This window comes from Amaranthus tricolor, chromosome 5 (genome assembly GCF_026212465.1).
Source record: "Amaranthus tricolor cultivar Red isolate AtriRed21 chromosome 5, ASM2621246v1, whole genome shotgun sequence".
Classification (NCBI taxonomy): domain Eukaryota; kingdom Viridiplantae; phylum Streptophyta; class Magnoliopsida; order Caryophyllales; family Amaranthaceae; genus Amaranthus; species Amaranthus tricolor.
Window position 1 is genome coordinate 23,488,596 of NC_080051.1, and position 27,569 is coordinate 23,516,164.

The 27,569-nt window shown below is 35.2% G+C and overlaps 1 protein-coding gene across 9 annotated transcripts; it reads left to right on the forward strand.

Annotated features, from left to right (window-relative positions):
• The first annotated feature begins 4,360 nt into the window (after positions 1-4,360).
• LOC130813918 (uncharacterized) lies at positions 4,361-27,548 on the forward strand. Of its 9 annotated transcripts, none has more exons than XM_057679828.1 (26): positions 4,361-4,802; positions 6,514-6,898; positions 7,498-7,614; positions 7,730-7,812; positions 8,659-8,805; positions 8,978-9,126; positions 9,218-9,348; positions 9,441-9,563; positions 9,684-9,757; positions 9,989-10,573; positions 10,692-10,803; positions 11,770-11,907; positions 12,097-12,423; positions 15,703-15,973; positions 16,084-17,333; positions 18,390-18,792; positions 18,876-19,804; positions 19,905-19,970; positions 20,052-20,177; positions 20,360-20,604; positions 20,677-21,848; positions 22,450-22,633; positions 22,723-22,910; positions 23,204-23,357; positions 23,706-23,774; positions 26,153-27,548. In XM_057679828.1, the coding sequence occupies exons 1-22, from the start codon at positions 4,660-4,662 to the stop codon at positions 22,521-22,523; spliced, it is 7,050 nt and encodes a 2,349-aa protein (XP_057535811.1). In that variant the 5' UTR covers positions 4,361-4,659; the 3' UTR covers positions 22,524-22,633; positions 22,723-22,910; positions 23,204-23,357; positions 23,706-23,774; positions 26,153-27,548. The 9 variants fall into 9 exon arrangements, with proteins under 9 accessions (XP_057535811.1, XP_057535814.1, XP_057535815.1 ...); XM_057679831.1 differs by having other exon boundaries at positions 23,209-23,357; XM_057679832.1 differs by having other exon boundaries at positions 23,261-23,357.
• The last annotated feature ends 21 nt before the right edge of the window (positions 27,549-27,569 follow it).

Here is a 27,569-nt window from a genome sequence, read left to right on the forward strand (position 1 = left end):
TACCATCAACTGTCTTTACAACATAAGAAGTTGTCCTCTTATCCCAACTAGCAAAAATCTTAAATGGACAACCCATAACACATCTTACTCCAAGCCTTTGCAATCTTTTTTTGTCACTCGCACATATGGTAACATTTCTACCTTGAGCAACAACATATTTAATAACAGCTTGTCTAAATTCTAAAGAATTACCAAACACAATTCCAACACACCATTTAAACTTTCTAAAGTCAGTCTTATCATGAACTACAACAGGTGTTTCAGTTTCATCATCACTATTTTCATAATCAGAAAGTACATCATTTAGAGGGTACTCACCAATTTGTAGATTAGATTGGACACCACCATCATCCTCTTCCACTGACAAGTCTTCGGTTAATACAAGATCCAGTGACTCATCTCCTTCACAATCTTCCTCATCTGAGAAAATATAGTCCAGATCTTCACTATCATCACCTTCTTCAAAAACTTCATCACTTCCTTCACGTACCTCATCTTCACCTCCATTAACTTCATCAATAGCCTCATTTAACTTTGCATCAGAACTAGGAATAGTCTCAAACCAATCATTATGAAAGTTCAGCTCATCTTCAGAAAGCCCACTTTCAATGGGGACAAATCTACAAGTATTTTCTAGTATAGAGGTTGAAGGAAGATCTGAGTTAATACTTTGCACAGCAACTTGGTTTTCAGATTCAATTAAAGCATCTGAAATGGATGGTGGGTTAGGCTTCTTAGTTAATTTGTGGGGACCACGAGTCTTACTCTTATGTGGCTTACTAGGAGTCAATTTCTTCCTTGAAACCAATAAACCATTGTCTCCATCCAAGTTCCCAGTTGCTTTCCCTAGTAATTTAGTGAGGTTGTCATCATCCATATTATTCACTACATATACATCTATTGCCTTAGACTCAATAACAGCCTTAGCCATTTCACCCACAGATTCATCATCATTGATTTTCCTCAACCCATCCTCAAAAGCCATAGAAGTAGGATGCAAATAGTATAGGGTAAAGGGAGATTTGTAACCCACATCTTGCTCAACAATCCCTTTGAGTTCAAACCAAGAAATTTTGTCTGGGTCTACACTAATTGTTTTACACATACCACCCACAGACTCTACTCCAACCTTATTTTTCTTGAACACCCCATCATACCACCATTTTAGAGTAACTTCATCAAATAAACTACCCTATTAACAACAATTAAATTTAAAAAAAAATCAGAATCATATAGGGTTCAATTAAAAAAATTGCAGAAATTTAAAGCTTTCACTTACCATTTGAAAGGTCGACTAGCATCAAATACCTTGGAGATGAGAGTAATTGAGTTTTCCTTCGCGAAATTGTGCTGTACTTCTTCAAAATTTCAGAAGAAATTGGATATGATACATTGATACTTTAATGGGTTTATAGGAGAGATGAATGAGAGTAATTGAGTAGTTGCAAGTTTTTTTTTTAATTTTAACAAAAAGGAAAAATAATAAATTTACCTATAAAACCAGTTGTAGGTAAAGTAACAACAACACAGGTTAAGTGAGTCAATAGTTGGGATTATTCATGATTAATCAATAGTTGGGATTATTGTAGGAAAATCGTAAATAGGTTGGATTATTCTGGGTAAATTTTCCTATTATATATACTTAGCTAACATACTATAATTCAACTTTTAATTTTATTAGTGGTAACCACCGTAATTATTTCATATGAATTATAAAATTGGCATTCATAACATCAATTTTAAATATTTCCATCGAATTGGTCAATGGAGTCTCCTCTTTATTTGGTGCCTTATTTGTAAGGAGAAATTTCTGATTTCTTTTTATCAAATATTTCAGTGAAGGAACTTTTATAGAGTTGTATGTGAAAAATTGAAATGATTATGACAAATTAACAACAAAATGAACGAAATAGGATACGTTTTAACTTATTTCCAAAAGTAAGCGTGCGAACAGGTCAAAAAAAACAAACTAATTGTTCGCAGTTACTAACTACGAACATTTGTTGACTTATTTTAGACTAATTGCGAACAACATTCTCCACAAATACGTACAGCAGCTCCCTCCGTTCCCATTTTCCCCAATTCTCAAAACCATATCTTATACTACTCGACATTCCCCTTACAAAACCACTATTAGACTAGCTTCAATCTATCAATTCTTGCATTCCTCTTTCAATTTGGCACTTCAAAATTAGTCTGGGATACTCTAGCTTGCACAAAGGTAAACTTTTATGCGTTTTTTTTAGTATATATGTATATATATCGTTTTTTTGGGTTTTGATGAAGTTTGGTTATTTTCTCAAATGTAGGTTACTAGTTCTTAAATCAAAACTCTTCTTAATCATCCATAACTATTCAAGGTAATGTTTAATTGTTTTCATAGCTTTATGTTGTTTATTGAAGTATTGTTGTTGATGAGCATATTGAATTAGTTGAATTTGATGTACATCATATATTATTAGAAATGTTGATGTTGGTATTAGAAATATCATTTATGAACTTATTAATGATTTATTATTTGAATTTTATGTGCATTATATATGTATGAACTTAGTTACATTATAGACTTTATTAATTTGTAGACCAAAAAGATTATAATCAAATGAATATAATTGTAACGCCCCGGTTTAAGTGACTCGTTAATCCATATGAAAATACAAATTCCAGTTTACTCCTTGGGCTCTAGAGAAAAGTCTTCTCTAGGATCGTCAACGTTACGTCGATAAAGAAATATAACTAAACAGAAAACAGTACTAACGTGAAAAAAAATATGTCAGCGGAAGCTCTAACGTACAACTCGAGAGCCTAAAGAAAATGTGAATTAAGTCCATACAAAACTTTTTTGCTTTTTACTTTTTGCTTTTTATATGTGTTTATGTACGCTATTTATGTACTAATTTTCACTATAATTTCAATTGGTTGAAGTTAATTGTTGTGTCTCTACTATTTTTTTTGGCTAAATGAGTGAAATGTGTGGCTTAAGAGGCAAAGTTTAGACACTCATTCATTGTTTGGACATGACTTATGATATAGATTTTAGAATGATACAAGACTAATGCGATTGAAAAGTAGACTACAAGTTTACAATGAAGATTATACACCTTAAGCAAACAATGAAGCAAAAAATTATGGCTTTCAATTATACTCTTGTTGATGATGCTTGGACTTGGTCTGGAACTTGGGTTTGTATCTTTCTACTCTAGTTAATGATGATCATCTTCTTGGGCCTCTTTTGTGGCACCCCATCTGTTTCCCCTGTCAAGATAAGACGCTTTCCTTAAAAGATTTACCCTAACGACTCATTTGGTAGGTGGTAATAAACGATAGTAATATGAATAAAACAAACTAGTGTAATTTTTGTTGAAAAATCTCTTTGCTACCTTGATGGACATGCTTGTCCAACTTTAATCATCTCATTTTCTTTATAAAATTTCATACCAATGCATTATCATTGGGAGAGGTGATATTAGGTGGTAATGAAAATTTGTAAACAAAATAACTTTTTTGTGATCAAAGTTTCATTACCATGGGAATAATATGAAACTTTTGATAAAATTTTACACTATAAATCATTTTAATTACCACCATTTAGTATTACTAACAAAATGGGTCGTAAATAATTCACGTGACTTTATTGTAAGAACACAAAATCATCTTATGGATGTCTTTTTACTAATCTAACAAGCAAAACAAGAAGAATCTAAACAATTAGACTTGATCACGCTAAAATTACAAATAAAAGTTATTGAACGTTAAGAACATCAATCTCACTATTCCTCGAGAGCAATCAAGCAAAATCAAAATTGTGGTGACCATATCATTAATAATCAATATCTTCACCGTTGATTTGAAGTAAGTTGTATATAGATATCAATCTATCATATTGAGGTGGATGATAAATGATTATTAATTGTTGGTTGTTGGACTGTTAATCCTTTAAACTATTTATTAGACTAGTTGAATGTGTTGATTGTTTTGTTGCTTTTAACTTAGCTATATACAAAGAATTTTTTATGGAGATGTTTCGATGAAATTGACTGTCAATTGTATATTAAAGAAAAAAATACGAACAATACAAAAGCCACCAAAAAAAATTCTAACCAAATCATCTTTTGGTTATGACTTAAAACTCAGTTTTAACTATTAAATTCATCTTGTATGAGACTATTTCACTAAGAGACAAATTCATATAATTAGTTCAATTTTTAACTAATCACTTTAAAATTATATTTAACATACTAAATAATAATATACATAAACCAATTCTATAAAAAGAATCTTATCATGAAACCTTTTCATTTAAGAATTTATGTTAAGTATATTAAATTTTTGACCAATGAAAAAGTCCAGAATTGACATAATTTACCAAACACCTCATTGATAAGCTCGGGTATGGCACTCGGGTATGGGTCAGTTTTGCCTGGGGTCTGACTTCTGTATCGTTTCCGAATGTTTGCAAACAATTGTCCGAAGAGTCCCAATTCCGCGCGCTTCATTACTCTTTTAATATTCTTCCTTTCCCCAAATCTCCGGCGTTAAAATTCACTCTCACATACAATCGTCGGCATCTAAACCTAGAAAACCTCCATTTACAAGCTACAACTCTTATCATCGTCTTTTCATTCATCTTATTCATAGTTACAAACAAAGCTCACATCAATGGCGATTACAGTAAACGAACTTCTCAATCAGTGGCGAGCAATCGAAGAAGAAAATGAAGATGTTGACGATTGTTGTAGTGATAGCGATGATATTACGGTTTCTTCAAAGATTAATCATATTCAACAAGCTAAAGAGAATTGGTGCCTTTTCTCTTCTTTTTCTATGTTTTTGTCTTCTACTAGTTAATTGTCGAACTCTTACTGTAATGCTGTGATTACTCGTTCGTTATTGTTGCTTGTTAGTCTATTCTCTGTATCAATGCCTTTAGTGAAATTTCTATGTAAATTTTTAATATTAATTTTAGTTTTGATTTGATTTCTAGTCATATTATTTACTGGATTAAATAGTTTCTCAATGTTTTATGGAATAGAATGGATTGCGATTGTGATTTTGTAATATTTCTCCGCGTAAAATTTAGTTATGTAAAGAGTTTGGGATGAAGTATTCATATACTGGCCCTTTTCGAAATTACATGGGGGTTGTGGTATCGGTTGTGAATTTGTTATTATGGCTCCACTTAAAGTTGAGTTGAGTTTAGAGTTTGAGATGAATTTATCTTTCGAATGCTGTTTAGTGAAATTACGGTGAATATTCAATTACGAGGGCTCAAGAAGCAATTATGTGAAGGAATAGAATGTTTTGAGGCTTGATGGTTACAATTGTTGTGATATTCATGTGTCTTGTAGGTTAAGAAAACTTTATGTGAATCAGACTTTAACAAATAATTGTAGAGTTCTTGTGCTTTTGAGTGGCATATTGTTTCTGAATGGTTGTTTTGAGGCATCCAATTTTTTATGATGGATGCAAAAGGAATGATAAATTGTCGCTCAAATTTGTGGAGGTTAACCAGTAATGTGCTAGTTATTCTACGTGTAAAGGGTACAACAGATCAGTTTTGAGGAGATTGTACAAACTATTAGCATCGTGGGGCAAACCTTTTGATGTATGCAACAAGGAATGATAAAGCGATGCTCAAATTTGTGGGGTTAAACAGTAATGTGCTAGCTATTCTACATGTAAAGGGGAGAACAAATCAGTTTTGAGGAGATGGTACAAAATATTAGCTTGGTTGAGCAAACCTTTTGATAAATAATTCATTGCTTCACATTGATTTTGAATAGTTGAGAGTAAAAAAAAATTATGATACATAATTGTTCTTCTTAATGTTGATCATTTTTGCTTGATTGGGTCCTTTATATTGTTTTGCTTTGTTATATATGCTAAAAATTAATTCATTTTGAAGTATTGGTATGAACATAGTGATGGAAAACGAGGCCTTATTAGCTAAAAGTTGTTAGATCTTGGAATAGGATAGGTTTTCAGCTCGGTGCTTTGCGCTTATAAATATTTATGTAAATGTGGATGGCCAAATAATAAGAATTTAAAATGTGAAAGGCCAAGCTAATACATATTTGAATATGTGAAAGGGAAATCAATTTATGTAAATATATTTTCATATAAATGCTCATTTTTTTAAAGGAATATCACATCCAACTATCGTGCTCTACTTCATGTTAAATATTCCTTTACTTAGGGTGGGGGCACAAGCATAGTGTAAAAATGCGGTAACGATCGCGATCGCGGTAACGAAATGGTGATGCGGTATGGGAGTGATGCAATTATCATAACGTCTAAATATAAATCGAAACCATAAGATATCCCTTGATACAAACCGAAACGCTGTTTTTGACACCTTTACAACTCGAGAAATATTAGTTCGTTTTTTTGAAAACCTTCACAACATGACCAACGCAATGTGATACGACTTGTCTTAAAATTATGGGCACAACCGCACAAGTCCCTTCATGCCCCTGTTTCCTCATCTAATATTTTTTATGTGTTTTGATTCAGGTTTACAGCTGCATACAATTTTCTGATTTGTTTGCCTGAGGAGCATCATGTTTGGTGTGGATTTTGGGATATAATGGGCCCTTTTCTAGAGACATTTTTCAATTTTTTCAAGGTTGAGGGGGATGAGTCTCTTCTTAAGAATATATGGGCGAGGGTATCTAGAGAAATGAGGAGATGTACAGAGTGTATTTCTCGACATCACCAAGCCCAAGAAATGTACAAATGTGAATATGAATCAAGTTTCATTTCTCCCTTACTTAGTATATTGCAGTACCTTGATGAAGAAAGAGTATTTGAACACCTTAAAGAGGCTAATGCAAGGCTTGCATTTGGAGGATATGATGTTACTCGTGATAACACTGAGATTGTTTGTCTAATGTTTGAGGTATGATGATTCAGTTTGCTTGGACTTATTATGATACTGTAAGAGGCTGATGCAAGGCTTGCATTCTATGTTCTAATGACGTGTCTACTCTCTAGTATTTTTACTCTAGTTTATTCGATCTTATGAACCATCATTTTTTAATTTTCTATAATGTGTATTCTTTGTTTGGGGAACATGTATTTGTCAAATTTCTTTTAGTAGATCTTTCTTCATGACAATGCTTACTATCATGCCTTATTACTTTGATGTCTCTTCCATGCTTTTGTACATGTGCCGAATGACTGTTATCTGATGCACAAATACATTAAATTTTCTTTTTCTTACTTTTTCAAAACCGTACTTGGTTAGATTTGAGTTTTTGTTTTGTTCATGGCGCAAAGTTGTATGCAATCATGTTCCTCTACATTAGTCTTTCTTCATTTTCCGGGAAATTGTGTTCTATTTCTGGATTATTTTTCAGAATGTACATTTCTCAAAGTTGATACAACGTAATCAGAGTAACTTTATGTTGGTTAAAAAGGATTTTTTGTCAACCTATGGAAGTTCCTTTTGTTTTCTGTGATGACCTGATGATACCACATTGTTTTTTCTATATGCAGGTCTTAACTTTTCCTGTATTAATGGAAGATGACGCCATTGCTAATGAATTTCAAAAGTTGATTGAGGCGGTTGATGATGTTCACGAATTAGCATTAGCTAAGCAACAACACTTTCCGGTATTCTCAATTTTATTTTAAATATTTTTCCTTGTATGCATTTCTTTCTGAATCACAATGTATTGTGAATTTGTGATGCTGTTGACATCCTTCTTCTGAATCTGACTGTCATTAGGGTGTATACGCATTACTTTTTCTCAAAAGTAGAAAGTCAAGATCCATTGGCCATCGGTTGGCTGGTAACTTAGGGAAATTAAGGTATTTAATCTTGTCACTTTGAATTATTTAAGTCTTTTAAGGCATGCATTGGATAGTCCATGTGGATCCTTGTACTGACAAGTGACAAGCAGTCTTGCATCCTTGCTCTAATATCTATGCATTATCACACTAAAAGTTGAAACTAGCGCCAAGTGCTGCAGCTTCTGTGTTACCACAATTTATTAATACACCTATGTCCGTGTAGCATGATGCATGGGGCATCGTGCAACTAAGAGAAGTAAATACCTTGATTTGTCTTTCTTGTATCAGATGCGTTTACGTGAGGAGTGTACTTTGACGTATATTTTATGGACTTTTGAGATTGTAATGAAACAGGTCAAGGATTTTGGATAGAATTTAAATTCCTCTTTAGTTTCTTTATGGAACTTTTATTTGAATAATTGATCTTATTACACATGCAGTGTCTCCAATGTTTCTGTAGATTGACCTACGACCTTGGTCTTTTATTTTTCTTTTTAGTTTCCTCTTGGGAAATCTTATGGAAATGAAGATAACTAATAAAAATTGCATTAGCTTTTGAGCCTGGAAATTAATTGGCATTTGAGGATCTGGTTTGTATCTGTTTGTGGTAAAACATTACTTTAAAAGTAAGTTATATGATTATGGGACCTTAATTCTTATAGGGTTTAATTGTTGATGATTGTTTTCGTGTTTTGACTGATTTCACATTGGGGCTTTTGCTCTACGAAGTAGTAGCTGTCAGTTGTTGAGGGCTAGCATCTGCCACATGAAATGTTGGCAGATGAAGTTTCGTATATGATGTTTGCATTATGTATCAAGTCTATTCTTTTGGCTAAACATCATTCGTGTATATTCTTTTGATAGTTCTACAGCAGAGTTGGAACCACTTCAGCCTTTGCTTAAGAGAGGCATTGGTTTCTTGGCTGGAGATGTGGTGCAGTCAAGTTCTGAAATTTTGAGGCCTAGGGTGCAAATGGATCGTTTAACTATTTGGCTGGGCCTTAAAGCATTGTATGTATCCACTTGGCCTTTTATATTGTTAATGATGTTGTAAGGATGCTATAAATTTGATTCAGGAGCTTTGCCTTTTTTTTTTTTTGGTTTTTTTTTTTCCTATTAAATCTTGGAACTTCACTCAACTTTGCTTATTCAACTAATTATGGTTTATGTCAATTTCTTTAAGGCTTGCTTTTTTGGAACCTCCAGCTCTAGAAGACGGGATTTTGGAACCATATCCCGTTTTTCTCAATTTTGTGCTGGACCATATTAGTGACGATTCTGCTGAGTTTTCTCATGCAGTCAATTGCATGAGGTTGCTCTTTGAGATTCTGGGTATGTTTTAGCTGTTTAATTATTTTCTCACAGTTTCACTTTTTTGGTGATGGATTAATAACTCTGTGACTTTTCCTGAATATTTTGGCAGGCTGTAAATTATGGTTGAGAACTTCATTGCCTCCTAGTGTGATGCGTGACTCGCTACTGAGTCAATGTTTTCATACTCGAAATGAAAAAACTCATAAGGAAATATTTGATCTTTTGCAACCTCTTTTACAGGCATGCGATTTATTATTTTCACATTCTCCTTCGCTTTCAAAATATATCTTTCAATTTCCTTCAGCTGCTTACCTAAGGGTTTTACTCTGCAGTCTCTAGAATCTTTGCACGATGGAGAATTTGAAAAGCAACGTAGACATATAATATACTTTCTCTTGCATCAAGTAACAAGAAGTAGTAACTTCAGCATTCTAATGAGGAAAAAGGCTTGCCAGGTTCTTTTAATTTTCTTGGTTTTCCCTATCAATTATCATGCTTGGTATAGGTTGAATACGTGACCTCATTTCTTTAGTTTCTGTGTGATTGAATGAGTTTATTTGTTGGATGCTTGGCAGATTGCTCTTCTTCTTGTTCGTCGTGGTTACAAGATGAACCCACCTAGCCCCCCTTACGAGTGCGCACACATGTGGTAGGCAACTTATCCTTGCTTTGATCCGGGCAGTTAAATGTTGTTGGCTGTGCATAATTTTTTGTGCAGCGATTTTCACTTTGTCTTTTGGTTTTCTATGTATATGCTATTGTTAATCTCACAAAATTAGCTGATACAAATAACTGAAGATGGTCAGATTTGGTCTTTCCTCTGGGTGTACACTGATTATAGAACTTAATCAATAATTATTTTGGTCCTATATCTTTGCAGGGGGCCTTCTCTTGTGTCTTCTTTGAAAGACACAACACTTCATACTTCCTTGCGGCAACCTGCCATTGATCTTATACAAACAATTATTGTGTCTGATGCTACTGCATTGCTGTCTTCCTTATTGCATTGCCAGACCCCAACAGTTGATCATAACATTTCGTTTGAACTGAATGAAGAAACTGATGATATCAATTCATCTGCCCCGCTGGTCGAAGAGAAACATGTTTGTTGTTGGAATGATTTCACTTTTCAGAGTAATATTGTTTGTCAGGAGTATACTGAATGGATGTGTGTTCCCATGTTGTGGTTTGATGTTTTGGTAGAAATTGAATGTTCTATTCTACCAATATCAATTGCTAATGCTGTCCTGTGGGCTTTATCTCGTTTTTCCATGGTCGAGCCTGAAAATCCCTCTGAGCTGTCACTTCCTGTTAAAACATGGCTTTCATCTTGTGCTGCTGAAGTTTCAGCCTTTGTTGGTTGGAAGTCCCCTACTGGCTCTGATGATAGTGGAGATGGAAAGACATCAAAAAATTCAGTGAGGGTGTCAACAATGTGTATTCCTTTGATAAGAACCTTACGGAGGTTGGTGTTTGCAGTTTTTAAATCTGTACATCGTGTAGACTGTTTTTGATGAATTTGGAATTTTTGTTGACTGAGTTATATCTGTGGATGAGAAATGTATGTAATCTGATGATTGTAGGTTAGCTGCACACTTCATAATTCAAGTGGAGCAAGGGGATCTTCAAAAGCAGTGGACTTGGGAGCCACCAATGGGTGACAGTCTGATTCTTTTGCTTTCAGACCCCAATGATGTACCTCTTGAAACTTCTATCAATGAATTAATTGCTTGTTTTAAGAAAACTTGCAGAGAACTGCTCATTATGAAACTCCTTGAATATGACTCAATACACCCACTCACCCACACATTCATATATGTATTGTTATCTGTAATTTCTGAGATTTGGTGTTAAAGTTTTGAGACCTTTTTTTGTCAACGAATTGCCTCTAATAAGACTGCTGATATTATACTCAATGAATCATTTTTGCATATTTTTATAAAAGGATTGTATTCTAAAATGCCAGTATAGCATTAAATGCCTTTTTCCAATACTCCTATACTTTAAGATAATAGGTTGTCTTAGACATCTAGGTCATTGTCAATACAATTATGTCAATTTTTATACCAATGTAAACTTGGTTGATGTTTCACTGTTGCCCCTTTTCTTATAATATACAAGTCAAAAGGGGATAAGTTAGGATTTCGAGATTTTTTTTATCACAATATTAGTTTTCTTTTGTTTTCTGTTAGATTTCATCCCTAGCACAGCCGCCCCTTCTTACATCAGGTGCATCAACAATTTCTTCAGAAAAGAAGACCAACTGGAACTGGCCAAGCCTTTAAAATAAGAAAATAAGAAACAAAAAACCTAATACCTGAGCTCAGTGCTTAAAACAGTGTCACCTTTTTCATGTTTTGTTTTGGAATGTGTAATAGGTACATGAATGCTATTTGCTACCAAGTATTGCTTAGTTAGCTTGAAATGTACCAATATACCAATTATGAATACCGATTCAGCGATTCAGCAATTGGCACGTTTTGTATCATATTGTGGGGAAATTGACAAACTAGGTGATACTGGCCCAAAATGCAATATTTAAACATTGGTTGTCTGCAGAGTTTGTATGCTTATGTTAGCTGGAAAAATTTTTGGCTGTGGGTTTTGTATGTATGTTAAATATGTGGGTTCTCACACTTTTTACATTGCTGTTTCATTTAGAATGTTCGACAATCTGGTAGGCGTATTTTGGAGCAAGTCTCAGGTACACGGGGTCTTACTTCTGGTTTACAGTTTCTCTGCTGTTCTCGATCTTCGTTGACTGCAATTCGTTCAGGCTTGAAGCATGCTTTGATTCTGGTAAAACTGGTTTTGCTTAGTTCAATATAAGTCTTTCTTGATTAACTTTCATATCCTTTTTTTAATGTCCATTGCATGTTATATGTGTAAGTGAACTCAACTGTGGACTACATATCTCCTGCAGTTTAGAAGGGTTTGCATCGCTTCTAAAGTTTCTAAAATTTGCACTCTTTTCTTGAATTATTTCAGGTACAGTTGGATTCTGTTCTTGTCAATTTCCAAAGTTTGCATCACTTCTTCTTTGTCCTGAGCAAAATTTTTAAAGAAGGGTTTTCACCTCCCACTTATTCAGTGGGAAATTCATCTGGTGAACCAAATCTTAAGTTTGCATCCCAAGGTGGATTCTTGCGCCAGACATCCCATGAATCTCTCAATGTGATTGATAACAAAGAATTTTCTAAAGTTAAGAAGGAACTATGGAAGAGCTTCAGTTCTGAGCTTGCTGAATGTGCGTGGCTTCCTGTGAAGAAGTGTGTGCATAAAGGAAAGGCTTTTATGGATTACAAAATCTCACTGGTAATTCCAGCAACAAAATCCCATTTTCTTTACTTGTTTCTAGACATTTGGTTTTTGCCGTCTTAATTGAACCTATTACCCTTTCCCTTCTTGTGTGTGATCATGCTTGTTTGTCTTTTTTTGTGCAATGTGATACTGAGTTTACATACATCTTCTCACTATTAACTGTTGATAGCATAGAATGTTTACTGGATATAGTAGTAGTTTGCTCTTCATCAATCCTTTTGGTAGTACATTCACATATTTTGCTCGCTAACTAGAATTGTTGGTTGCAGACCTTTGTGTTTAAAAGAAAGAGGAAGAGACTAGCTCTGATCATGGTCAATATAAACATGAATTTGACTGATTTTTACAGAGCTTCAAGTTTTTCCATGTATACCTAAGATTGAACTGAACTGTACCCGACTTGGTTAGACTTTATCCAGAGGCTATGTGTCACAAGTTTAAGTAAGATTGAGAACTTGAAAGTTGAAACCCACATGTACTGATCAATGTAAAACATTAATTTTTCCGATCTCTGTTTTCTACGGCAACCATGTGGAGCCTTTCAGATGAAGAATGTTCTTTACAGTACTTTTTTTTTTGAGATTAAAGGAGATTACTTTTTCATTTCATTCAAAATAATTGATTGGATGAAAGAAGGGTAATCTTTCATCCATATCATACAACAACCAAAGTCAATAGACCTGCGATGCGAGCAAGCATATGTGCTGCTTTGTTGCAGTCTCTAGAAACAAAAGAAAATGTGCAAGATACAAAATTATTAATAAAATTTTTACAACGATTGATAATAACTCCAAACTCAGCAATATCAGTTTCAGAATTTTTCATAGCTTGAACAACTCTTTGCGCGTCTAGCTCAAAACATATATACTTCACTCCATTATCAATAGCCCATCTCATTGCAAATTCCAAAGCTTTTGCTTTTGAAATGCTTGAATCTCCACTTCCAAAATGAACATCTGATATTGCTGCTTGCACTTCACCCATATGATTTCTGAGGATACCACCCCAACCAAACATATTAATTTCCTTAAAACTTGCAGCATCTATATTAAACTTCCACTTGTTTGGATCCGGAGCATTCCAAGAATTAACTTTCGCACCATGTGACTTCTTCGACACGTTGTATTGATCGTTGACAAACCACCATTCTTGAACGTAAGCTTGTACTTGTGAAAAAGATACTGGACATCCACTGAATTATCATTCCAAACTCTATCATTTCTAGCATTCCAAAGGCGCCAAGCAAAACAAACATACAATGCAGCTTTTCTACTGTCACAAGCATATAATTTAGCACGTATCCTTTCTCGAAAAGAACTAGTATTAAGGCAATCTATAGGTAAAACAAGATTTGTACGAGCCCAAGCCTCTTTAGCAAACACAATCTCTGATTACATGAAGTATATTTTCTGTTTCATTGGCATAAAGCTCACAAAAGTCAGACCCCAAATTAACTCTTTTCTTAATAGCATCTTTTGTGGGAATCACATCCCTGCTACCTCTCCATACAAAATCACGAACCACCTCAGGAACTTCTAAGTTCCAAATTCTGTGGTGAAATGTATATGGGGCTATATTCTTGGCTGATGATTCATATTCAAATATTATGCTCTTCCATTTCTTTTCCTTTCTACTTGTTCTTGGTATAGTTTTGGATGGAGATGGAGGAGAGCTCTGCAGTTCACGATTTCCTCAATAATGCTGGGAATTCTATATTATCAGAGGACTTGGGGGAAGTTTTTTTGGTTTTCTTTGGGGGTGGGGTTTGAAGCAAATATACTCAGTTTTAGACTAGGACTCTCATAATAGGGGTATGTTGGAACTTGGAAGTTAACAGTTAGATATGTTCAGTGGTACTTGAAAATGTCATGTAAAACAGATAATTGAGACCTAGTTATCAATTCCTTCCTTTTACTGTATCCTTAATTTCTTATTACAAAAGATTTTCTGAAGTTATACAGTAAACTTGTGGGAACAAAAGAAAAATATGTATGAGTTGTGCGTTAATCGCTACATGCTTGCACTTGTGTGCGTTTGTGTGTTATGTCAACAACAGTGTCAAAGCGTTAATTTCAACATATGGAATCACCTACATGAACCGAACCAAATTAATGTGAGAGATCGCTGTAACAAAGATTTTACTTTTGATAAAGGGTAGTTGTTGAAAAGTGTACCTATAAAACATTCTAATATTTAAACTGAATAGAAATATCATATGGTCAAGAATATATCTTCATGTTGGATTTTTAATTATTTTTATCCTTACTGTGTACATAGATGATAGATGCAATTGCAGAGTAACACCTTGTTTGATGATTAGCTTATAACTTTTAGCTTTAACTTAGTATATCAGCTTATAGCATTTAGCTTATGAAATAAGTTTTTCAAAATAGGCGTACGATTAACTTTTAAATTAGCAGCAAACTCAATTGTTTGGTGAAATTATCTTATCTGTTGAAAAAATATGGAATATACATTGACACAAAAGTCATAGTAGTTTTTATAATGTTTACATTTTCATGAGGGTGTATGCGTTTTCGTGCAGGTTAAGCTTTTAAAATGCTTTGGCAATTGCTGCCATCATACAACTTCTCAAAGTTGACATAAAAAGTGTTACTTTTTTTTAATTTTATTGTAATTGTTTTTTAATTTCAAAACTATTTGTTTTAAAGCTGTTCAACCGAACACCGCTAAAAAATTAAATGAGTCAAAAAGCTTAATAATGCTAAAAAAGCTAAAAGTTACTCTAGGGAGCTGATCAACTGAATTTTGATGGTGATGCTGAGTAAATTTTGATTTTAGAATTCTGTTCTTGTTAAAATTGTGTAACAATAAGCAGTTTACGTCTCTGTTTACTTTTCTTGAATCTGAAAACCAAGTTTATGTACTGCTTAATTGTGTATTTCAAATTCTAAAAAGAAAGTATAAAGAAGTATTAACTGCTTTTACCACATTTGTTACTGTGGCATAAATGTAAATAATGTAATGTTATGATCCAGAGGTCTGGCCCAGAGCATGATCCCTTGTGTAAATGCGAAGATGCTGTTTCATGAATGACTTTATAGACTTACGGACTGGCCACACAACATAGTAATTGAGAATTTGAAAACTATTTAACGAAACATGTTTTTATTGATTAGGATCTAAGCACAAAATATACCTAGTAGATTTTCTGTTCAATGATGATTTCAGACTTCCTGTTCAAAATAAAATCTTAGCTGTTGCTGGTGTCACTTAAGGTACATGGTTTTCTGATATGATTATTTAATGCAGATGTCGTGTGTCCGCCTCCTAGAAATTTTGCCCATTATCTTTCGAGAAATCAGCCAATCACCTGATGGGTTTCTTGGTAAATTTCTGAAGATGGATGGCTTGTCTGACTTTAGCTGGCTCCATGATCTGGCAGATTGGGGAAAATCTTCTCTGAATGTGGTGTTGCGATACTGGAAGCAGTCCATGAGTTCCTTACTTTCTTTGTTGAAGAGTTCATGCAATGAAAAATCAGGGTCAATTGTCACAGCTATTGAAAAGTTGATTGCATCTGGTTAGAATTTTTTTCTTTTGGCCCCTCCCATAAAAACTGGGAGTCATGTAGGTGATTAGTGCTTACTTCGGCTTTCCTTGCTGGCTTATGTCTATTGCTTTGCTGTGCAGATGCAGTTCCTATGGATTCATTGACAGAGCAAGTATCACACCTTTCTATTTCATTGTCAGATAAAGGTTCATGTATGGACAAATCTGATCAGAAGTTGAAATCACCACCAGATGGATTATCAGCAGGGAAGAAGAGTTCATTTTTAGATGTCGAGTCTTCTGTGCAAATGTCTGCTGTAGCAACTATGAGCAAAAAAAGTAGTGAAACTGTAATAATTTTGTCAGATGAGGAGACAGATACTTCAAAATCTCTTGCATTAGTTCTAGATGATACAAAGCCAATCGAGGATGACGTTGTGGCTCGTACTGCTGATAAGGCAGTATCACAAGTTGACATTGAAAATAAGACATTTGGATCTGACATTGCAGGGATTTTGTCAGAAGCTTTTGAGAAAAAAGTTTCTCCAAAGGATGCTATTGTCACTCCAATGTCTCAGAAGCCTGTTGTGACAAAACATGTCTTGAAATCATCATCTCTTACCAAAATAAAGGACAAAGAGATTATAGAAAAGGACATTAACTTCAAAAGTGTTACAAATGAATGCATCTCACCCCTTGATAAAGCTAGAGTTTCCTCTTCTGAAGTTGCCAAACCCAAACATCCGATAAATGCTCAGAAAAAGAAAGTTGCTGTTTTAAATGACCCCACTTTAAAGGAAATAGTGCGTGACATTGAAGATCCATTAGAGCTTGCATTGAAGTCTGCTGGACGCAATCATTCTCTTCTGAAAAAGCAGGGACCCTCTCTTCCTAAACGGCGAGTCATTCAACTTGCGGATCCTGTCGAAAGTAGATCTGCATACTTGCGTAAGCTGGAGGCAGCAGCCAAAAGATTCAAGCCTCCAAATATGGATGAATGGTTTAAACCAATACTGGAAATGGACTATTTTGTATCTGTTGGATTAGCTACTGCATATGAAGAAGAGAATAAGACTCATCTTGTTTTAAAGGAGATTCCAGTGAGTTTTCAATCACATCAACAGTATATAGATATTTTTCGTCCCCTAGTCTTGGAAGAGTTTAAAGCACAAATACTTAGTTCTTTCCAAGAGGTGTCTTCATTAGAAGATATGCCTTGTGGGGGTGTATCTGTGGTTTCAATAGAAAGAATTGATGACTTCCACCTTGTTCGATGTGTCCATGATGAGCATGGTTCTGCAATATCTAGCAGCTGTCTTGAGAATGACTTGGTTTTGCTCACTAAACAGCCTTTAAAGTATTTTCCTCATAAAGTTCACCTAGTTGGAAAGGTATGTGCTAATGATCAATGTGCTCTACTTTTCATGGAAGGAATATTTTTTTTGCTTGCTTTAGCCTGGGCAGTTTTTGCTATGCTATCATAACCAGGAAAGAAGCTACTGTCAATGAATCTTTGTTCTTTACTTCAATTAGCCGGTGTTGTCTTGCGCTAGATAATTGTTCAATTTGTTGCAGCAGTGAATTTGTGTAACCTTTTTGTTGGTGAAATGCCATGGCTACCTTGAGTTTCTAATTTACCGTTAGCAAGAACATTGGCTGAACATTGGCTAATGCTTGGATTCTTTGTTAAGTTGAAAGGAAATGTTTACAGAGCTGGAGGAAATAAGTACATAGCTGAAGACAAACTATCCTTAAAATACCTAGAAAGAAGTGATGCTCCTGGAAAGACTATTACGTAAAGTCTATCTTGCTTACTTATCTCGTTACTGATCCTTTATCCCAGACATTAAATCCTCTATGTGGTTTACCGTTCATATTTTCTCGATTAACTCGAACAATGATCTTCTTATGAAGAAATTGACCACTTTTCAGTTAGTGGGTAACTGGATACTCACCAAAGTTTGCAGCATGGCTCATGCTGATGCTTCTCTCACACTTTAAATTGATGCCTCTTTTTTGCACATTTACTAACAGGGATAATTTTGCAATGTTCTAACTCATTACGTTCTGCAAGGAGCAAGAACATCCTCTTTGTCCTCTGGATTGCAGTTTTATCTTGTTCACCCTTGGAAGTTGCAATACTCCCGTTGTCCTGCTGAATATACTCCAAATTACTTTTTCACTTAGGTGGAATACACTGAAGGGGACTGTACACTATAGTAATCTCTGACCAAAAGGAAGTGATCACGAAATTGTAATTCTGTATATTAGTTGCAGTATTCAAATAGTGAACATAAATAGTTTTAACAGATAAATTTAAAAAGGGACCATGAAAGCACGTCTTTTTTTTTTTTTTCAGGAATGCTAATTACTGCATAGGGTGCTGGTTTTTGTTTTATCAAATTCCTTTTCTTCTTTCTGTTATATTCTTTCGGTGTGTGTCTCAGGTGGAGAGACGTGAGAAAGACAGCAAAAAAAGGCTAAACATGCTTCTCATTAGATTTTATCTTCAAAGTGGATCGTCACGCGTAAATATTGCGAGAAAGCAACTTCTTGAGAGAAGCAAATGGTATCTGAGTCGTATTATGAGTATAACTCCTCAACTTCGAGAATTTCAAGCACTTTCGTCAGTGGAGGTTATCCCTGCCCTTCCCATTATCTTAAGACCGTCCGATCATGCGCACCCTTCCGGCCAATTGAAAAAGGTTGATTTGTCCAAGTTGTCACAACTAATGCAGCAAGTGCTTAAGTCTACCTTTAACGAGAGTCAGATTCAAGCAATCAGTGCTGTTGTGAAAGACCCTGATTCCAGAAATGATTTTGACTTGTCTCTTGTTCAGGGTCCTCCAGGTTCATGGCTGTCTCACTCCTATCTAAAATACGTTAGATATGTATCAAGCTATTTCCTATAATCTGATGGTACATTTAAACAGGTACTGGGAAGACACGCACCATTGTAGCTCTTATCAGCGCGTTGTTAGCAGTTTCATCATGGTCAAATGCTATGGATAAACAATCTGGTGGTAGTTTGCAAGTCAAATCAACTCCATACACCAATTTCAGGAAAAGCATAAGTGAGTCTGTTGCTATTGCAAGAGCGTGGCAGGATGCTGCCTTAGCTAGACAACTGAATGATAATGCTGAGAAGGATACGAAAATGCCTAAGGCCTCAGCTAGAAAGAGGGTGCTTGTTTGTGCTCAGTCAAATGCTGCTGTTGATGAATTGGTCTCAAGGTTAGCTGGTGAAGGTCTATATGGCATTGATGGAAACATGTACAAACCGTACCTTGTACGTGTTGGTAATTCAAAAACAGTGCATCCAAATTCATTACCCTTTTTTATTGACACACTAGTGGAACATCGTCTTACTGAAGAAAAGATGGTTGTAGGAGATGGAAAGGATAATTCGAGTGATGAGACTTCGACAATGATACGTGAGAGTTTAGAAAAGGTACTTGATCGTATTAAGTTTTATGAATCTAAACGTGCCAATCTGAAAGATGAAGGTACAGAAGAAAATGATGCTTCTTTGGTTAATCATCTTGAAGTTGACAATGGAAAGAAGTTATCTAGTTCAGAGCTGGAGGCTAGATTGAGAAGCCTTTATCGTCAAAAGAAGGAGATCTATACACAACTTGCAGTTATACAGGCAAGGGAAAAGAAGGTTAGTGTAGAAACTAAAGCATTAAGGATTAAGTTAAGGAGGTCAATATTAAAGGAAGCTGAAATAGTGGTTACAACATTGAGTGGGTGCGGTGGAGATCTATATTCAGCATGCTTTGAGTTTATGTCCAAATCTAAAATGGCTAACCTCATTGAGCAGAATTTGTTTGATGCTGTGGTTATTGATGAAGCAGCTCAGGTATATTTTGCGTCTTTTAGTGTGCTTGTGTTGAAATCTTGTTCCCTCAATTTATCCTCTTTCTTTCTTATGCCTCCTTAGTTTACTTTCATTTCTGTAGGCTTTGGAACCAGCAACTCTGATTCCTCTTCAGCTCTTAAAATCAAGTGGCACCAAATGCATCATGGTGAGTGATAAAGGTTTGTCAGCTTGTATTTTCTGGAGAAGATTGTCTATTGTTGAAGTTAGTATTTCATTGTTTTTGAAGGTTGGTGACCCGAAGCAACTTCCTGCGACAGTGCTTTCAAATGTTGCCAGTAGATATATGTATGAATGCAGCATGTTTGAGCGTCTACAGAGAGCTGGTTATCCAGTCATTATGCTTACTGAACAAGTAACGTGTATTCTTGCTTGCTGAGTTTGTATTTAATATTTTTCGGTGCTTTCCTTTCTTGATAGTGGTACTTTCTCTTGTTGGTAAAAAATTATTGATTGTCTCCCTTAAAGTCCGACTTGTCCCTTCAAAATGTTAGATTCTGAGGTGGCTAATTAGCAGTGTTTTCCTTTTATATGCAGTATCGTATGCATCCTGAGATCTGTCACTTTCCTTCGCTGCATTTTTATGATGGCAAGTTGCTTAATGGTGTTCCAACATCAAGTAAAACAGCACCTTTTCATAAGACATCAGGGCTTGGACCTTATGTCTTCTATGATGTTAGAGATGGTCAGGAGTGCTATGGTAAAAATTCTGGGTCCTCCTCGCTTTATAATGAGGGTGAGGCAGATGCTGCTATTGAGTTAGTGAAAAATCTTCAGAAAAGGTATCCATAGTTTTTTCTTTGGGATGCCTATCAAATTACATTGATAACCTAGTTTTTATGCTTTCTTTATAGGTATCCATCTGAGTTTGTTGGGGAAAGAATTGGAATAATTACGCCCTACAAGAGCCAACTTTCCCTTCTGCGCTCAAGATTTTCCAATGCATTTGGGTCTTCTGTTTCTTCTGAGATAGAATTTAATACGGTGGATGGTTTCCAAGGTCGTGAAGTTGACATTCTCATTCTTTCAACAGTTAGATCTTCGAATTCATATCCTATAACACCCAAAATGAACTCTAGCAGTATAGGGTTTGTTGCTGATATAAGACGAATGAATGTAGCTCTCACAAGGGCAAGGCTTTCTCTGTGGATTTTAGGCAATGCAAGGACTTTGGAGAAAAACAGTGATTGGGCTGCTCTTCTGGAGGATGCCAGGGAGCGGAATTTGATTATTTCTGTGAAGAGACCTTACAAGGCCATATGTGAGAACATATTGGGAAAAACTTCAGACACTAAAGATTCTGGAGATTGCTGTGGAGTGATGAGTGAAGTTAACCCGTATCCCATGCAAGTTGAAAGTAATCATGACAGTTGTAGAAGGAAAAGTAAGTATAAGGAAATGAAACATGGACGTACGAAATCTCCTGTAACTGAAGTTTTGGAGATTTTTAAAAGAGAAGTTGATATTCGTGGGAAACGTAAGAAGCAGACAAAGCAACTGCAAATTTTGGAGGATAGGCGTACGAGTGGGAAAAAAATTAAGGAAAGTGGAGTAGACAAAACTGAGCAAGAAGCTAGTGGGCTTGGTGAAATTTCAAATCCACTGGGATCAAGTGAGGATGTTCATATTATTGAAAAAACTGTAAAAGAAACTAGGAACGTACACCAGCTTGAACATGAAAATAGTGGTGTTAAGAAAATGTCTGATACGTTGGGCTCCCAAGGATTTGAAAATTCTTTACGGCATCCTAAGAGTCAGGAAGATAAAGTTGCCTTAGGATCATATATCAACTGCAAGCTACGAAGTAAGGACATAGATGGAAGAGGCCAATCTTCGAATGAGATTGAGAGGCCAAAAGACTTGATTTCCAAAAGAAAACAACAGCGAGAGGCTGTGGATGCCCTTCTTTCCTCATCCCTTTTACCTTCAAAGAAATCTGAAACTTCTACCAGAGGCATGGCTCAAAAAAGAGCTGTTTCTTCATCATCTAAAAGTGGTGCTTTTAGACCCACCAAACAGCAAAGAGGTACTGTTTTCTGATGTTATAATGTGAGTATCAATCTAACAAATGTTTTTATTTTCAAAAAATTTCCCTATGCAATATTAAATGTCTTCTTTACTATTACTACCAGATAGTTTATGAAGAGATATAATTTTACACTAAAAGCTGAACTTGTTTGTTCTATATTATGCATAATATCTCTGACTTTGCCCATTAGCATGTAGTGCTTATCTGTTGCGTATGAATTCCTTTGCTTTTCCTTAATCTTGTTCTTTGAGACATTTCATTCTTACTTCAGAATTACACTTGTAAGTTGTAAATGAAGTGTGATGAGATTTGGATCAGTCATCCATCAGTGATTAGATGGCGTAATGTATAGTTGGAAGCACGCAATTAATTAGTTTAATGCCTCTTCCAGTTCCTCTTTAAACGAACATGATTTTTTACTGCTACCAAAATGGTTCGAAGAAACAAAACAGAACGAATACTTAAAGCACATTGGGATGTTCTTGATTCTCAAATTGATTTTCTTGGTTCTTAGATGTGCATCAAATGATGCATCTTTGTCAGTTGTGGATTGGTGCTGAATTGCTCATAGTGTTTGTTTTGACTGTTTCATTTGTAGGTCTGCAAGCTGAAACACACGAGCAAAAGAAAGACAGGATTGTGGACTCCCATAGCTCAAGAAAAAAGAAATGATTTCATATTGCCTGTTCAATTTCTTTATCACCTGAGAAAGACTGCCATTGCTGTGAATATACAAGAATGATTTGTTTCTCTTCTCTTGTTCTCAGTGCTGTCTTTCGAGGGTAAATTATGTCTGTTTGGTTTATGTGTGTTTCCTTGAAGCTGCTTACTGAATTCTATTAATTTGAGCTTTTTGCTTGTGGTCTTCTAGCCATGGGCATTAAATGCTGCATTGCAGGTTTCACTTAGAGATGTCGAATAAAGCTATATGGTAATGCTACTGCTGCTAAATTTAGGAGGGTGAAGCTTTCTGGTTCTGCATGTTAAATGTCAAGTTCCATGATTTTGTACCTTCTCGCAATCCAATTACTATTTATGGAGAATGTATGACCTCAGAAGGTACTTTGCTTATCCTCCATAAAACACATTTTAATCTATACTTATGGATCAACTAATAGATTTGTGAATCACTTGCAACCTTTGTGTACAAATTCACGAACTTGCCTTCAAATGTGTCATTGGCTTTTTCAGATGGTTCATTCTTCTGTATACTCTTCCTCATTGCTCTGTTCGTTATCTTTTCTTTAATAGATAGATAACACTTAGTACAATCTTATTCAAATTTAGTTTCTGGATTTTCTGCTTATGACAATCATTTGTTTTTTGTTCATGATGTTATTTATGTCTTGAAGTTTAGGTCATTGAGCTGAAGATGTACACAATGACACCCTCTGCCTATGTCCTAGCAGGGAACCATACCTTTTACAGTTTGCAGGATGAATGATGCAGTCTTCTTGCATGTTGTTGGGTGTGTATTTTTGGCATTCAAAGCTGGATATGTTTCAGGTATTCAACTTTTTTTGTTCTTCTTAGTACCCTTCTTTCCCATGAGGTTTAAAACAAGTACATTTTTCTTGTTGCAAACCAAGGAAAGGGAGGATAAGAAGTAAGATATACCTTATGGGAAATTGGGAGAAATGTGTGGATGAGATGAAAATAAGTTAAATGTGTGAATGAGAACAAAAGAGAGTATGGGTCATGGCTAAAAAATAGAAATGTAGCAAAACCCATAGGCTGACTAAAAGGGAAAATGTTGCATACCCCATGGGACTGAGGTAATATATCTCTTAAGGTACCCAATGCTTGATAAGTTAGCTCTTAAGTCTTCATTGATGGCTTTTCTTTACCATACAGTTGCCTCAGTTGCTCTGCATGGAGGAGATATGATGACTCATTGAGTCTGCCCATCTTATCAAGAAAAATGTAAAGCTCCTTGGATGCTTATGTTTGTGTTGCAGCTAAAGATCCCAATATCCTTGTGATTAATATGTTTTTTGATTCCTTATTATGATTTTTGGGTAAATAGTTATAGGTAAATGATATGATGCTGCTTTTCTTGTTGTGGATTAAGTTACACACCCAGTATTACCTTTTCCTAGGCTGAGAGTATTTTAGTACTTTGAATTTGGACTTTTGAGTTTCCAGACTCTAGATTTGGAGTCTTTTGTCATCAAATTTCTCGGGGTGGGGGGGGGGGGGGGGGGGGGGGGGGGGGGAGGGGGGGATTGTAGAGGTTGTGAGCTTTCAACTTGTAATATTACACCCTCTCCCTATGTCCTAGCAGGGAACCATACCCTCTAGCTTTTTGTGGATATTATTCGGCTGTCTTACCAGTATTGCGATAGTATGTGCCTTTAATATCTGACCTTGTTGAATTAGCATGTCGTGGGTATTAGCTGTGGAATTTTCATTGGGATTGAAAGCGTCTATGTAGGGAGAACCCTGATGCATGATTTTTTTCATGTAGTTATTTGGAAAATTTACTAAAAAAATCTCACCTTTGGGTGGTCTTTTAAAAATCGCACCTTTCAATTATTTTACGAAAATTTGATCTTTGCCTTCTATTTTTTTTAAAGGGCTAGCCGGTTTTATTTACCTATTTAAGCAGGTTTTTCCCAAAAAAATGAGGTGTCAAATTACAATTCGTTCTTTTATTTACTTTTAAAAAAAGTTAAAACAAAAAAAAAAGAAAATATGAAAACCCTAAATAAACCTCCTCCCCCACCACCACCTCACGTGAAACTCCCTACTCTGTAACCACCTCCCTGCGAGCCCAGCCTCCCTGAATCCCCCTTTCCTCGCAACCTTCCCTCCCTTGAAACCAAAAACCCATGGCCCCCCTTCCTTACCTTTTTCTACCAAGTCGACACCGACGGCGGCTAATCACCATTTCCCTTGCCAACATATTTACCTTAAACCCCAACCTAACCCCTCTTCATTCCCATTGACCATTTAATCACGGTTTTCCCAGGGGAGTGGCATTTTTTTTCACTCTCCAACAATTCTTCATTCAAATCCACCATCAAACCACCCATCTCCATCAATGGCGAGCTATGAAATGCATGAAAATGGAGATGCACAAGTATAGTGGTTCATGAAGGGAGGTACCCGATTATCAAAAAGGGGGTCTTCATGTGAAGGGTGGTTATTGAAAATCGAAAGGGGTTTTTAGGCAAGGAGCGGTTGAACGGGGGTCTCACCAGGAAGGGGAGGTGGTTGTAGTTGGTAAGCCGACAATGATTTTCAAGGAAGGACTATTTAGAGTTTTTTTCTAAATTCAAAATCATACAAGCACCATTCCTAACATGACACGTGGCAGGTTGTTTTTTTTTTTTTTTTTTTTGTCAAAGATTAACGTGTTAAACATGTTAAGGGTCAGCTAGCCCTTTAAGAGAAAATCGAGGGCAAGGGTCAAATTTTAAAAACATAATTGAAATGTGAGTTTTTTTAAAAGAGAACCATAGAAATGTGGGATTTTTAATAGTAAATTTTCTTACTTATTTTAGATGATAAGATTTAGTTAACCCATGTTAGACCTCAATTCTTGTGATTTCTTATCTAGTTTTTGTCGTTTTGCGAGTGGTGGGAGAGCGGGCTGCAAAAGAAAACGCGCCCCAATAGCTTTGTTAATGGATGGACTTGAACTTGGGATTGTGTGGTCGGCAAAGTGACCACCAAAACTTCAACCAGCCGCACCAGACAAACTTGGTGTTTTTAGTCATATAGGTTTATCAATCGATCATGCAAGTGAAAATGAATAGGAAACAACAAAAATGCTTCATATTTCTCATTAGTGCAAATAATTCTGAAATAAAAATGTGTTGTATGAGACGAGTGTTATGTTAGTTGGTTAGTTATTTTGAGATTTTCTGTTAAATGATATACCACTTTTAGTATTCGTATTTAGTGTTACTTTCTTGTCCTTGTGATCTTCCATAATAAAACTTTCAGCTCTGAAATTAATGCAGCTTTATCATGGATAGGCATGGACTTAAAAGTAATTATCACATGTTAATATATTCTCATGATTTTATTTCTAGTTGTGCAAGTTGTAAAATGGCTCAGAAACTGCATTCTAGGTCGATTGTATATTTGTAAAATTAGTTGTAGATCTGTTTTCATGTCACCATCTGCAATCAGTTAACTTGATTCACCGACTGTTGGCCAGTTGTGAAAATCTGTGACTTTGTGTTTTAGCGAATAGAGATTTTGTGTATCTACATTTTAGACCCATTGTTGATAGATGACTTATTGATTTAAATTATTATAAAATTATTAATCAATTATTTTACTAATTGCAGGGGTGATTTCTGATTGGTTTATCAATGATTGCAAATGGTTGGCAGAGCCAGTGAAGGGTAGCTTTCGGAGGCTCAACAAAACTTATGATTGAGTATTTACACCATTTTTATTGTGCTTGGTTGTTATTCAGATGGGCCATAAAGGTTCTCTTTTCTTCTCTCTCTCTGATTTTTTATTTGGCACCATCCCTTTTTTGGTCAAGTTACTAATCATAGCATTTCCATGTTAAGTATCTCATATTGCTGGCAAAATTCCATGATTAATGTGCTCTGCATTAGTCGTGGACCTTTAAAAATAGCCTGTAATCCAATACGTGTACCTTTTCATTAAATCCAAAAGCAAATTATACATTTTTGGGTATTTAAAACCAAACAATGTACTTATTTTTTGGGTATTATAATAGCAAACTATACTTTTGCTAATACCAAATTTTGGATAGTTGTTGGTCTCAGTTGGTCTCAACTTCAAATTGTCGCAAAAATTGTAAATTTTTGTGATAAGGGTAGCTACGAGGAATCTGTCACCAACCTACCTACAATGAGTTTAGATTAGGCTCTTGGACCATCCATTGTAAAATGTAGATTGAATTCCAAAGGTTTAGTGTACCATAAACATACGGAAGTTTAATGCGCAAGTGGTTTCAAATTTTAGTTTTGACTTGTTCCTCAAATGACTTTAAGCTTATTTCTTGACGCGTTTTCTCACGTCTTGTTTAGAGTTAGAAAGCTGTATTGAAACAACTTAAATCGTCAATTGGAGTTTTGCTTTGGTTAAGTTCTTTTTTTTTTTTTTTTTTTTTTTTTTTTTTTTTTTTTTGCTTTTCTTAGCTTCATGCATCTTCACGTCCGATTTAAACGTACTTCCATGGTGATGCGGATCAAGTTGATCATCGATATTTTTAATTTAAATGATTGTTGCACATATAAGTAGACTCGGACTTAGATTCCCTATATTCTTAGCACCGAAACCATGTTTCATTAAGTTATATATTTTGTTAACTTTCACGAGCATAGAAACATTCTTTTACAAGCAGTTTGATTTTTTTTAGTTTCTATTGATTACTAGGTATTGTAACTTGTATCTGTGATGATTTAACAGCAAATCAAAGTTGAGTCATGACTACGTAAATAAAATAAGAGATTTTAAAATGAGAGAAGGGTGAGAAAGATTTTTGTTTGATTTTGTTTGGTTACTATATACATAAGAAAGAATACTATGTTATTAGTTAAGAACATTTTAAAAATTATTTCATAGTTACCTTTCTGTGTAACATAGTTACTTTTACAATTATGAGTTTTTGGCTCAATTATGACCATTGATTTTTTTATTTTAGTCAAATCAAGGGTGTAGAGTCCTTTCTACCTTTCTCATTTTCAACCCCTTCTCAATGGATCCCTCCCCTATATATATATATAT

What these genes read in the sequence shown, in the direction of transcription:
- LOC130813918 (XM_057679828.1), top strand. Translation starts at nt 4,660, where the DNA reads ATGGCGATTACAGTAAACGAACTTCTCAATCAGTGGCGAGCAATCGAA. An exon ending in AAGTTCACCTAGTTGGAAAG is followed by an intron (nt 17,334 to 18,389) that starts GTATGTGCTAAT and finishes TGTGTGTCTCAG; the next exon opens with GTGGAGAGACGTGAGAAAGA. An exon ending in GTGGCACCAAATGCATCATG is followed by an intron (nt 19,971 to 20,051) that starts GTGAGTGATAAA and finishes TTGTTTTTGAAG; the next exon opens with GTTGGTGACCCGAAGCAACT.